Raw genomic sequence first — 14,762 nt, 5'->3', positions numbered from 1 at the left:
GTGCATACAAGAGAGAAACTAATGTATCAATCTGATATTGATACTGAATTGTTCTTGATATCCCAACAATTAATAAACTATTCAAATAAATTTGGATTCTGTGTTAAAATGGTCATTTGAAATGTGAAATCCGATATGGGCTTCGAGTCGAGCCTTTGTAATAAGTAGAACTTAGAGCAAGTTAAGCCGCTGATCATGGTAATTGGAGCGAACTCGTTTTTGCACTTGAATTTGTGGACTTGTCTCTTTAAGAGCCCACTGGGCCCATCACCTCTCTCCTGCAACTCTACGCCTGTCATAATGCTCTCATCACCGTGGCTTGGCTTTAGTTTGGGGCAAACTTAAAAGCACTTGAACTTCCGGGACGATGGAAATTGACAAGGGTGGATGAAGAATCTGACAAACTCGTTTATGCCTGATTGGTCGAAATTGGCGTTTTGTGGTAGATGGCTGGCCACCATTGGATGTGGAAGAACTTTGTTGCTGGCCGCTTGGTAAACGTTGTGATAGCTATGTGCACGATTGGGCGTCTAATGCTTGCCTGAAGTGCGTTGGGACTGCTGAGCTGCTACTCTGCTTGGTGATGTATGGGTGAGGAGTCTCGCACTGGCTGGAGTGTTCTCTGTTTTGAGACCTGGAGCTTGGATAGAGTTTTGTGGCAATGAGTCCACACATCGTTGATTGCTCTTGTCCTGAGAGCGTAGATGTTGTGCCATTGTTGGATCTCTGTATAGCTGTCCAGTCGTATCTAAAGCGAACAGGGACTAGCGTCTAGCTCACCCGGTTCATCCTGAACATGTTCTTGTAGTAATGTGATTGAATGTTGTCTTGATTGTTCCACAACATATTGTTTGATCCGTTCTACAGGGTTAAGGGGACTTTCTCCAAATTGGAGCTTTCTGCTGGCTTGCTCACTCTCTTCCACAGCAGCTTCTGAGTCTCTGCTTTGGCAACAGCAGCAGCTGCTGCTTTCTCCAGCGACAGCTTCTCAATTTTTGCCTCTAGTTGCGCCTTTTCCATTTTAAGGACAATTTCCTCTTCCGCGAAAGCAAGGCGTGCTTTCGCTGCCTCAGCCTTGGCACGTCCCCAGATTGCGGCACTCCCAGTAGATGCTATCGATGAACATGGGCCGTGGGATTTACTTTTTAATGACTCTTCTTTGTGGTCCATTTTCTGTGTCCAACGTATAACTGATACTATCTTCAGCGATGAGGATGTCGTTTCACTGTCCTGCCTTCCTAAAGTTCCCTGAACACGAAGGCAGTAAGCTCAACACCTTCCGCTCATCAAGACTCTGGACACCAGCTTGACCAGTCGACTCCAGGTTAATTGACAATTGAAAGGGTGAAACTGACAACCACAAAAATACATTGTGTAATCAGCAATATGAAACAAATGGATAACTTAATTACCAGACAATTACAGCATTTGTTACCAAATGTGAAAATAAACTGATTTTAACAGTCTAAATTACTGCGTTTAAAATTAGTGTACATTTATTGTAAACAGTAAACATACTTGAACTTGACACACCGTTATATTTTACACGGCAAGAATCATGACACAAAACGCCCACTAAAGGGCGCTGTTAAACAACAAATGAACTGCAAGAACGCAACCTAACTGTTCGGCAGTATGACACAGATCACGCACTTTAAGTAGATCAACTCACGTCTTATAGCATACATGGTTCACTACTAAAATAAGATATAATGAAACTGCCAAACTTAAAGGAAACGAAGAAGACATACCGACGATGCCACGGCTGCTCAAGATGTAGCAAGTCGTTTGGAATGACCCACAGAATTGGCGTAAAGACACGAGGCAACGTTTGCACGACGGCACTACTTTCGGGATGTTTAATCATGTGACTGTCTACGCTGCTCTTAAAGGCATCAGCATACTTTACAGAACCAAATGAGTAAAGTTAGAGATAATAACAGACTATAAACAGGAAGTCTGAATAAGAGGAAATTATCTGCCTAGCAGAGGCAGGACAAACATGTTGTAGGTTTGTTGGATGGACAACTGTTTGCTGTTGCTTTATATTTGTCATTGCCATTGTCTGTGTTGTTGAAGTCTTTGCTTTGCTTCTTCATGGATCGTACTAGAAAATCTTCACATGTCTGGAAATATGTTTCATTTCATGATTGACACTTTGATCGACAAAATCCCATCCATAAATTATCATGAACAACATAAGTCATTCAACAAATGGACTAAAGTAAATTATACAATGATGAAATCATATTTTAAGTAAAAAACTAGCATCTGAATAAATATTACTTCACACATGCCAGTTTTTTGTTTTTGTTTTCTTTTACATTTTGTTTACCTGCAGTGATTTTAGACGTACAGCAGAGATATCAATACAGTGTCATGTGTCAATACACTCCTTGAGGCCCTATCTACACATCACGACTCACCAGTGAGTCGCTAAAACCTCGTTTGTCCTCTCAACATTACTGTTGTTTGTAGCTCATTCATGTACTGACACAGATTCGTCTTCAATAACTCTGGACAACCGCGCTATCCTGGACATCATTCAACTCATCAGTGAGTCAATGCCAACCATTTGTTTCATGGAATTTGCACAATTGTATTGTACTTTGCTTGTTTTGGTGCAGGGGGGTTATTACACACACAGCTAACACTAAAATTATCTCGAAGTCCGGGCAGCACAGCAAACTTTGTCACGGCCAACTTAGTCCTTCTTTATCTAATTTCCTTCCCGCTAAATTAATAACAAAGCCAAATGGTTCAAATCGTTGAGTATATGCTAAATTAGGTGTTTGACCCTTCATGGCTTTTTCAAACTTATTGAATATAATGCCTATAAATCTAAATTTCTTTTTTCCTGTTGTCTTTAAGCCTACTAATTTAAAAACATTGTTGGGCATAATATTCTTAGAACATTGTCTTTGACTTACTTGAACTTAACTTAGCTTTGAGCTAACAATGGAATTAAGTGCACTTTACTCTTGCAATGTATTCATGAATTTTCCGCTTAAAATGTTTGTTTTGTATTTTCCTAATTTTAATGAATTATATTTTTGGGACTAATTGCAATTTTTTTTGTACTTGTTTTGGGTATGTTTTTTTAATTTGTATTTATTTCTTTTACCCCACCATGGATTTCTGCAACAATTTGATGAAATGAAATGCAACAAAGGGAAGAAAACCCCCAACTGAACTTTGAAATGAACCTTCAAAGCCGTTTTTTTTTATATAATTTTTTTTCAAGAATATGTGATTATTTCTTTCAATTTTCTTGGAAAAAAGAAAAATATTTACAGCTCTATAGATTGTATGATTATTGATATCTCATTGTAAGTGATATAACTTATAAATATTTTCTATTTATATATCTCTTGGAAATTATCTCTGGTGTGCTGTGCAATTATTCCCACTCCATAGTCAACCGTCTTTTGTATATACCATATCATTAAAAAAACTCAACAAAACTTGGTAGTAGTCGGTCCTATGAGCCCTAGCCCCTAGAGTTACACTTGAATAAGGAGTATTTGTTAACTGCAAGATAAAACAAGGTCACCAACTTTTGTGGAATATAAAATGTTAAGTACAATTTTCAAACAACTGACCTTGGTTCTTCTGTAGCTTGAGTTGTTTCGTAGGGATGTAAAAATTCATCGAAAAATAATACCGATATAAACTGCTCAAAATATGCATTGATATAAAAAAAAATCGATTCACAACGCCATGTTAAGCAAAGCCGTTCTCTCGTGTCTGTGCTGTAAACAAGCTGCATATGCACAATTACTTAAAATGTTGTAAACTTCGCTTTGCCACATGTATGAAAAACCAAAACATAATTTTTTTATGCGTGACTGACATCTAAACAGCAAGAGCATAAGTGCTAACTTGCGAATACGGAGCGTGTTGCGTTTATCAAGTCGGAAATTTCACCACCCAAAGTACATGACGCATTTGCCACAAGCCATTAACGGCAAAACCCAACAATAAAACATAATATGCCCAGGTAGTTTAAATATACTAATTTAAAGTGCTAAAAAATAGTTCTCGCTCTCTCTCTCTCTTTCCCTCTCTCTCCCTCTCCCATTTTTAGGCACATACAACATTTTGAATGTGCAGATGATAATATGCAAACTAGAGAAGCAAAACAAAACGTTTTGTATTTAGGTTATATAAAAACTAAATTAAAATCAATTTAAATGATGATTTTCGTTTTCTTTTCTGCATTTCCTCAATTTTATTCAAATGATTTTACCCCCTTCTACATTAAAAAAATGGATTGGTGCTCAAGAAAGGTAAAATATGTTTACAAGTTGGCGGCATGGTGGCCCGACTGGTTAGCACGATGGCCTCACAATGTGGAGGTCATGGATTTGATTTTGGCTGCGGCCTTCCTGTGTGGAGTTTGCATGTTCTCCCTGTGCCAGCGTGGGTTTCCTCCCACATTCCAAAAACATCCGCGGCGGGTTGATTGGACACTCTAAATTGCCCCTTGGCATGAGTGTGAGTACGGATGCTTGTTCTTCTATGTGGGCCCTGTGATTGGCTGGCAACCAGTTCTGGGTGTCCCCTGCCTGCTGCCCGAAGAGGCCTGGGATAGGCTCCAGCGCCCCCAAATCAGGGCATGAGTGAATCATTACATCACTATTATTTAGTCAAACAAAAATAAATCTATTTCAAATCGGAAAAAAAATGTAATTTGTTTTCGTGAACTTTGGTGTCAACATGTGGAATCATCTAAGGTGGGTATCAGATCCTGATGTAAAGATTGGGAAATAAAGTTATCGTTTTATGATCAATACAATACCCACCTTTTTCTCGTCAGCAAAAAAAAGGATATGCCCTCTCTATTTGGAGACTTTTACCGGGGAATGTTATGTTTGATAATTGTCTAAATAAGTAAATATGTATTTATACTAATAAATCCTATAACCATGTGGACCGTGGGCCTGTGAGACATTAAATGTGGTGCTGACGAGTCAGGCAAAGAAACAAAGATGCATCCCGTCTGCTATACATTTTCTATGTCAATTTTCCCATTCAAGGTCACAGAGAGTTGCAGTCTATCCCAGATGATTTCGAGTGGACTACCCCATGGCATTAAGCTAGCTAAGGCGGACTACAAGAGGAGGCTGGAGTCCCACCTTGCCAGCAACAGACCACAGGAGGTGTGGCAGGGTCTACGGAGCATCACCAACTACCGAGGCAGCAGCATGACATCTGTAGACCCAAGTGCATCGCTGGCAGAGGAGCTTAAACGCTTCATGCCTCAACTCCCCCCCACTCACCGTAGAGGAACACGATGAAGGCGCGCGCTCCTGGCTATTAACCCCAGGAAAGCTACTGGACCCGACGGAATACCAGGCAAGGTCCTCAGAGCATGTCCCCACCAACTGTCGCATGTTTTCTGCAGGATCTTCAACCACTCCCTGGCTCAAGCAGTCATCCCCTCTTGCTTGAAAACTTCCACCATTATTCCTGTCCTCAAAAAATCACCCGCAGTCCTCCTGAATGACTACCGTCCTGTTGCTCTCACGCCAGGTCATCATGAAGTGCTTCGAGAGACTGGTTCTCCAGCACATCAGGGACTGCCTTCCTCCCACTCTGGACCCCTACCAGTTTGCATACCGGGCTAACAGATCCACTGAGGATGCCATCGACACTGCTCTGCATATTGTGCTGGGCCACCTGGAACAACAGCAGAGCTATGCCAGGATGCTCTTTGTGGACTACAGCTCGGCATTCAACACAATCATCCCGGACATCCTCGTCGCCAAACTGGACATTCTCGGCCTCCCTGCCCTCACACGCATCTGGATTAAGGACTTTCTGACCAACAGACCCCAGACTGTGTCGCTCGGCCCCTACACGTCCTCCACCCGTACGCTGAGCACCGGTTCCCCTCAAGGATGCGTGCTGAGCCCTCTCCTATACTCCCTCTACACCTACGACTGCAGCCCGGCCCACGGTAACAACACCCTCGTCAAGTGTGCTGACGATACGACAGTGGTCGGTCTGATCTCGGGAGGTGACGAAACAGCTGTAAGATGGGCTGAGGATATGTAATCAGTTTGTATGTTTATAATCATGTTTTTATATACTCATTAACGTTTAACACACACACACTGACACTTACGTTGTTGCTTTAACGCACACACGCACAGACATTTACGTTGTTGCTTTAGCACACACGCGCACAGCTCGAACACACGCACACACGTACGCTTTTCTCTGAGTTTCGATTTCCTTGCTTCAGTTGAATTCCTGACTGACCTTCACACGTGATTTATGCCTGCTTTCCTGTCTCCCTGGAGACAGACCCCCATTGTCTGCTAAGGTATGAGTTGGCTTCAATAAAAAGACCCAGCGGGGGGGGGCTGAGAGTCAGAGAGGGTGCGAGGGATTGAACTAAGCAAGACGCTTGTTTTCCTCCTGGCTCTCTCTCTCCCCATTCGCGAATGGTGAAAAACAAAATTTTGGTTTGCCTTTGGTTTTCAGTAACCTTTAGTAAGTAAGTTATTTTCAGTCTAAAAAAGGCGTCAGGGCATATTAAACCTGACAATTATTTGGTGCCGATCATCCGGGAGCCACATCCGGATGGCGACCGTCGCGAGACATCGGACACCGCAAACTGGCGCCAGCGCTTCTCCATTGAGGAAGCAAGGTCTCCAAACTCCGCTTCGGCCGTCCGCCCGATGTCGGTTCCCTATCGGACAAGGCTGATCCAGAGGAAACCAGGTATTGTTTTTCAAATTATTTTGTACCACCATTTTAAAATGTTAAAACAATTGGAAGGGGGGTGAAAGAGGTGAGTGAGACACCGCGCGCTGAGGCCGGGCCTCAACCGTTTAGACAGTACGGTTAAAATAAACTGCATCGTGCTAGTCCAAGGAGTTATATAAAAAGAATCAGTAGCGAATTAGGCCATAACTCATTGAGAGACTGGGTCTCCCCTACGGATAGCACGGTGAACAAATTGAGTAGTGTTCCTCTGTGTCGAAAAAGAAAAAAAAATTGGTTGCGAATTAGGCCATAACTCGTTGAGAAACTGAGTTTCTGGGGAGATTTCCCCTACGGAGCAAATTGAAGAGAAGAAAAAAGAAATAAGACAGCCCAGAGAAGAGAAACAGGGTTTCTGAGCAAATTAAATGTTCCTCGGTGTCGACAATGGAGAAGTGGTCGGCAGCCTAGAGAAGAGAAACAGGGTTTCTGAGTCTACTCACAATTTCACATTAAATTTAGGGAATAATAAAATAATAAGGCATTATTTGCGGTGGTTTTTATTATTTTTATTTGAATTTCTTTGGTAAGCAGACTGCTCATTTGACTGAGAAGTGTGTGCGTGTGAATGAGGGGCTGCGCAGCTATGTGTGATGAGCAGCGGTGATAGTGTGGGGGATTATGTATGCGTGAGTAAAGATAGCGGACTTCAGACAACAATGGAAAATGGGTCAAAACGTGGCCAAAGAGTTGGAAGCAGATTCAGATGTGAAATTTATGAACGGGTATTGACTCGGATTGTGGCCAATTTCTGGAGAGTGAAGAAATATGACTAAGCCACGCCTGAAGGAAGGAAACCTGTTTCAAAGCAGTGAGAAAAGAATTGGCAGAAAAAAAAGGAAGCTGAAGATAAGAAAGGGATAAGAAAGGATAAAACACAATATCAGTGGACGTGCAATGTACATTTTGCTTGTGAATGTTTGCGAAAAACCGTATGCAAAGTGAGTGAATGGTGTGATTGGGGATTACAAATACAATTTGGTATTTTATCCCATGTAATACAGTAGGGTGAAAACAGCAAACTGACAGGAAATTTGACTTGCTGTCCTACTGATGAGAAACCAGTTTTTAGAACACCCTAGGTGTTGACAAACTGGTCCAAATTTTCTAAAATGGGGATATTAGGTAGTAAAATAAAACCCAGGGATACGCTGCAGTGTAGAGATTGGAAGTTCAATAAGAAAAGGAAAGGAATGTGAAAAGAAAGATGGAGAATGTGTAGAAAAGAGAAAGGAACAATGAATGTTCCATAGAAAGGAGGATGATGAAACAGGACCAGTATTGAGAATGACGGAGAAAGTGGTTGAAGAAGGTAAAGAAAGGAGGGTGCAACTGCCCCCCTGTATCCTGAGTTACCCCCACCTCCACATTAGCAGGTAACGCCATATAGAATGAAGACTAGACCAGACGGAACTGCATCGATAAGACAAAGAAAACCTCAAAATCTAAAATGCGCTCACCTCAATGTGCTGCGTGCATAAGTGGCAGTGTGCATTTGTGGCAGAGGCTGCACTGGCCCTACAGGGCTGCACATACATAATTATGAGAGATATTAGTTGAATTGAAGGACTTATAATTGGCCAAAGATAAGGATAGATTGTGTTGCTGTTATTACTAAAATGTTCTTCTTGTTTGTAGTTGTTCAGTGTTGAGAACTGTGTGTGTGTCGTTTTGTGGACCCGTGTATATGTCTGTGTGTCTAAATGTCAGGGAGAGTGATAAAAGTGGTTGGAATTGTGGTAAAAGGATTGATGAAGTAAAGATAAAATGGAATCAATGATTAGTAACCAACGAAAGGCTACTTAGGAGTGATGAGATCTTATTGAGGAAAATAATTCAGAAATTTACAAAAAGAGATCAATAAAGGGGAAAAGATTATTATTATTCCAATTTGAAAATAAAATAAAATGACTTTTACGACAGGCACAGACGACAGAGAGGAGGAAGAAGAGGACCAAACAGGCGAAATACATCAGGCTGTTGGCGTTGTGGTAAAGAAAGCCATATAGCAAGAGATTGCCATGAGAGTTTCTAGATGAAGAGGTCCTCCTAAATTTACAAGAGATATTGGCCTTTGATGAAATAACTGAGCTGAAATAACTGTATTGGTAAATGGGTCACCAATTACCTTTTTTATGTGACACTGGTGCATGTAGGATTGCTTATAATAAATCAATTCCAAATGATAGGGCAAGTGAGAAAGGTGTCATAGTCAGATTTGCAAGTGTAAAACTGTATAGAGTAACAGAATTAGAACCGGTGTGGTTGAAGTACCCAGAATGACACTGAGTTGGTTGCATGAATTGAACTTAGTTTTACTTTTACAGAACAATGAGAGCCCAAGTTGTGGGGAGGTGATTAATTTACAGAAAAAGATTAGTGATGACACAATTTATACTTACATGATCCAACAGATAAGGTATATAATTCTGATGATGGTTCTTACTTAATTGTATACTTGCGTCTCCTTCAGTAAGGGAGAAGTAGGTGTTTTATGAAAACTTAACAATTGAATGAAGCTTTTGAAAGTGAGCATGACAAACCTTTGCAAGAGCATAGGTGATTCCTGATTTTGTAATTTTTGATTCGACACATTGATAGTTTTGAGTGGTTTTGGCAAGGCTACAGTGAATTTGGAAATTAGGAAAAGAGAAAGGTCAGAGGAAAGGTTTGACAGGAGGCAAAGAGGAGGTGTGGTCGTAAACCATGAGTGTGTTGAAGAAACAGCTCTGTGAAGAGGTCCCAAGTGAGGAGAAGGAGGTCAGAGAGAGAGTTTAGTGATTAAAGAAGGTGTCATTTGAATGAGAGGAGGATAGGAATTAGATTCTGCTTTTTGGTGAATTGAAGAAATTAATATTTTATATTTCATATTTCAGTTGATGATGATTTGTATTAAGGTAGACCAGAAATGGAATAAAATGCAGAGATAGAAATGACACAGGGAAAAATTTAGCTCGAAGGGCTATAATTTTCATTAAAGCAGAGAAGAAATTAGAAACTACAAATAACATTGAGGTGTACTTGTCCACTTTGAGGTAGAACTGGTTGAAGTGAAATGAATCACAAAATTAGAAAAATAGGAAATAAAATAGAATTAACATGAAATTTGTGATTAGTTGAAAAGGAAAAGGAGAATTACAGGCTTTTCAAATAAAACAACCTAATTTAAATTGGCCAACTTGTCAAATGGAAGAGAAAATTCTAAATTATGCACAAAAAGCATGAACGTGTTGAGCAGAAGGAGAAGGAAGAAAAAAGGAGGAAGCAGAAAGTCTTGTTATAAACATTAACTTTTCAGGACGAGTAGTGATAGCAACGGAGGATCACGTGACAAAAAAAAAACAAACATAAAAAGTAAGTGTAGAAGGGGTCTACATCAACGTGCGTTTTACTTATTAGGCCGTGATACACTGACACAATTGGACATATCAGAATCAATAAGCAAGGGCGAATTTAAACAAACGTCAAAACTTTAAAAGGGGGCATTGTCAGTGATAAGCAAAAGGAAAAAAAAAAAACATTGCCAGACCACTTTTCTGTAAACACCTTCCTTGGGACGTCTCGATGACCCCCATTAAATCCCTGACCCTTCGTAGATAAAGTTGAGGCCCAGTGCCTCTCAGGGTTGTAATTTATGTGTTAGGGAGGTCCAACAAGCCTTGGTAATCTTAAGAGCAACAATATTGTCATGGCCATAAAATGGATTGTGTATGTTGTACCTTGTGAAGATACACTACAAGGCCAAAGGGAGATTGTATCGACAAAGCATCTTAACGCACTACCAAATTATTATGAGCCATTTGAGCAAACAGTGACTGCAAAAAATGACTTCTTTAGCCTGGGTTACTGCAGGAACCAGGGCAAAGTGAATTCATTTGCATATTAGTCACAACAATTGTATTCCGTGGCTAGAGTGTGATCAAGCAGCCTTCACTCCTGCTTTAAGGAATCAAAAAATGACATTCTTTTTTCCACCACATTCACATTGCACGGCGACCTAATTGTCACAGGGACACATTACACTGACAAGGTATGGTGCGCGCAGCCAACGTCATTGTTTTTTCCCCGCACCATCTAGAAGGCGCCACACGACTGTGGAGCCGTCCAAATTATCACCAAACCGCGACTTGACCTTATGGACACTTTTTTCCTCCCAACTGGAGGAACTCAGACTTGTAAGACAGACCAGGTGCACATTCCAGACTGATAAGAAGTAAAAGTGTTTGAGAACCAAGGTCACAGGCTGAAATCACACTGACTTTTATGCAATGGGAGTATTAGCAGTGTGATACCAACAGATAACTTGTAAGAGAGAGTTGTATAGTTACAATGTGGACTGAGAGTCAAGATAAATGTTCATGTGTTCTGTCGACATTGGGCAAACAAGGGCTTTAAAACCACAACAGGAAAAGAAAAGTTGTGCATAAAGCACGTCTAAATAATTATTTGTAAATGCTGAATTCTTTTCTCAGAAAATGACACAATTACAATTGAATACTGCCTTGCTGACAATGCAGCAAGGCTGGAGCCCAAGTCATGACCTCAAGGTCGGCACAGCACTAATAAGAGGGAAATGAACACACACACATACACACGCAGCAAATCAACTTGACAATTTGATCTCACGCCAGGAAAAAATGCACCACTAATTGAACGCACACATTGGGGGAACAAAGGTGTAAACATTGCTGAGGACAGGATCAGCAAATTGGCAGATGGCAAGTCCTGGCTGCCTAATTCATTGACTGGAAAAGTAACAAGAGTGACACACGAGCATAGCCGTGTGTCAAGAGAAGGGGAGTGTGATATGAAATTGTTCCCACCTAGAGATTTTTCAACAAAAAAATTTTTTTTAGGCAAAATGTTATTTGTTTGAGATGCAATACTGTTTGGTTGTAATTAATATGTTTTCAAAATGGATTACGTTGTTTCCAACAACATATGATGATGCTAAAACAGTCGGAAATGTCATGATCCGTCTGTTTTCGTTTCAGCAACTGGGCGTTCCCTCCTCGCGCGTCCCGTTGCACGTCACCAGGCAGGGAGAGACGCGCCACAAGCCACGCAGCTGATGCCCATCACGTTAATTATCCACTGACTACTTAAGCCGCCGCCGAGGATCTCTCGGCGTCGGATTATTATATATCCTGCGATGCTCATGCTTCATGCTCTTGATTTGCCCATGTTATTCCGTGTCTTGATTGTTGCGTTATTTGTGATTATTTCTTCAGCTATCTTTCGGCTCGCTTTTCGTTCTTGTTCTCGTTATTTGGACTTCCCTTCTCCTTCTGTGGTAAGCCATTTCTCGTTTTGTAGTTTTTTCTTGCTGTGCAAGCGCTTTAAGTTAACTATCGTTTTTCTTTTCTGGTGTGACATCGTCTTCCAGCGCTTTTTGTTCCCGCCGTCCGCGACAGTTGTAAGTATAGATATCTGCCTAGATTTATACCCCTGCCTAGTTCACATCATAGTATTGATGTGGATTGATTGTTCTCTGTCGGTCCCAATAAACATCTGGTCGAAACTTCTTCTCGTGGTCAGCGTTTTTAGAGTTCACCCTCCGCTTCCGGCCTCGGCCGGACAGCGACCCTGTCAGGAAAAAGTATTGTGTAATCGAATTATCCTGACATTTGGAATTTCAAGAGTGATTTAAAGTGAAAATGATGCATTTTGTGAATGAGGTTGTAACAAGTGGGACAGTTGTTGCGAAATTGACTCAAAGCGTCATTGTGCATACAGTCTGCAGGACTTGTGGAACACACTAATGGAACTGTGAAGGCCAGACAATATTAAGACAATGAGAAAAAAAAAAAGACATATAGTGCCAGCCGAAGGAAGGACACTATCCCCTTTTGAAATCCTATATGGCCTCACACATAGACTCTCAGGTTCATCAGAACCTCCAGCGACTGGCACATCGGTCCCAGTCCACATGAAAAACATGTTTGACCGAAAAAGATGCAAAGACACAATTACTGGTCAGTGTGTTCTGATCCACAGAGAAATTATGTCCGTGTGGGAGACCAACTCTTCTTCAAGGTGTTGAAACGACTTCGTTGGGCAAGTGAATGCTGAGATGGCTCTTGCCAGATGATGGCAGTGACCCCGACGGCAGCAAATCTTAAGTCAATACTGTTACTCAAAACAACTTTCCAGAGTCAATCTCCCAGCTGGCAGCACTCTCCCTCAGCCCACGCGGAACGCATTTTGGGTTCTGGATGATGTCAATGAGACATACATGCAACCTGGCCGTATGGCTGCGTTTGAATCCCAAAAAATACCATACATATCCAATCTAGGACCACATAGGAAAGTGGACCAGGTTGGATTTGAAAAAAAAAATAGCAATTCAGACAGACATTAAAAAAACAAAACAAAAAACAAAACAGATACATGTCGCATGCAGGCAAAAAAATAAAAAAATCCTATCCGGGTTGCAGTTTCACATTTGTTGTTAGTGGCAAAGGAAAAGTTAATGAACATTGTGGCTATATTATTTCAAAAATTGTTTGATTTATTAAATTTACAGGTAAAAGTTATAGACTTAATTAAGGACAAAATATGAACTTTTTACCACTGCAAATACCGTACATATGTGAAGTATCACTTTAAGTTGGAAAACCTCCAAAGGTGTGAGCGGGAAACTAATAGTGGGAAGACAATCTAACCTGGAAAATATGTTTAAAATAGGTATGAATTAAATATTTTGGGTTGTAAGGTACATATATAGATAGAAGGAGCCACTGCAAGACCATTTTCTCTCTCTGTCTCTGAAATAAGGGAGATGAGATGGTTTTGACTGTTCAAACACCCATGCAGTAAACAGATTTTGCCGCAATCTGTTACAGCTTTGAAGCATATTGTAAGCTAAACAACATGACATGTACCATCATGCTAAACTGCTTGTTGATACACAAGTCATAGCTGGCAAAAGGCATTCATTCCATTTGTCCCTGTTTATACAGAGGGACAAGGTGTTACAACAGCCTAACATTCATGTCCTGAATCCCCTCTGGAGACCCCTACATACATCATGTGGCAATGATTATGTTATTACTCACGCAAACACTGAGGCAGTTCTCCACTCCATGTGCCATTTCCTGTGCAGGTGAGCACAGCAGGGAAGGACAACTCGTAGCCCGACACACAGCTGTAACTTACACTGGTGCCCCATTCCCACACTGAGCCCTCCAAAAGACTGTTAGGGATGGATGGAGGCGTCACACATGTCACCACTGTGGGAAAAATAATAGGATAGTATTAATTGCTTCTTAAAGTGTTTCCAGTCAAGAGCACTAACACGAAACTTAATAAGTAACTCAAGCAACACCAAGGCTGGTAAAAGTAACAACACGCAAAAATATGGAACAAAAACGACAACACCACCACAGATGAGTCTGGCATGAGGAGTTAAATCCAACAGCGCTTCAGGTAGCAGTGCAACGTCTATATCACGAAGTGGATAATTTCTTCAATCTACCGATATGGATTGTTTTCTCGAAGTGCCACGGGTGATTAAAAGAAACCAAATAGTCTATATAGCCTTAGGCAAAAGCACACAATTTATTAAAATAACAAAGAAAAAAAAACATAACAGGTGCAACAAACATCTTTTAATGGCTTGGATATCATCAAAATGAATTACGTGAATATGCAGATACTCTCCACAAGGCTCATATGTGTTTTACATTGTTATAATGCGAGTCAACGAATTAGAGCATCTTTCGTGTGCCTACACACTACAACACTACCGGGCACAGCAGGACTTAAGTTAACTTCATAATGCATTGTAATGTTTGGATTATTGTTTGTAATGCAATGAAGGGTTGGAGGTTTGGTGAAACACTTTCTTTAGTCATAGAACGTAAATTATTATTAAATCAGTTGCTACACTTTAAAATGTGTTTTGAATTGAGACTACAGTATTCAGCCTCGAGAAAATGGTCTGCTTTGAAAGCATTTTGGCCAGAGCATGAGTGTATACACACAAC

At 40.8% G+C, this 14,762-nt stretch overlaps 1 protein-coding gene across 7 annotated transcripts in view; it reads right to left on the bottom strand.

Annotated features, from left to right (window-relative positions):
* The window catches only part of LOC148329655 (CUB and sushi domain-containing protein 3-like), a 493,599-nt gene that overhangs the window by 110,217 nt on the left and 368,620 nt on the right, over nt 1-14,762 (bottom strand). For all 7 annotated transcript variants that reach the window (XR_015845569.1, XM_088306210.1, XM_088306213.1 and 4 more), the window contains one exon: nt 13,833-14,006. Coding sequence is in view for 6 of the 7 variants with exons in the window: in XM_088306210.1 (XP_088162336.1) it covers nt 13,833-14,006 (174 nt within the window). In the remaining variant the exon portion in view is untranslated. The remainder of the gene's footprint in view (nt 1-13,832; nt 14,007-14,762) is intronic.

Source organism: Idiotropiscis lumnitzeri, chromosome 10 (genome assembly GCF_059441095.1).
Source record: "Idiotropiscis lumnitzeri isolate Australia: NSW breed Sydney's pygmy pipehorse chromosome 10, RoL_Ilum_1.0, whole genome shotgun sequence".
In the NCBI taxonomy this organism is placed as follows: domain Eukaryota; kingdom Metazoa; phylum Chordata; class Actinopteri; order Syngnathiformes; family Syngnathidae; genus Idiotropiscis; species Idiotropiscis lumnitzeri.
Note: the sequence above shows the minus strand (reverse complement) of the source record. Positions and strands in the feature narration are given on the sequence as shown.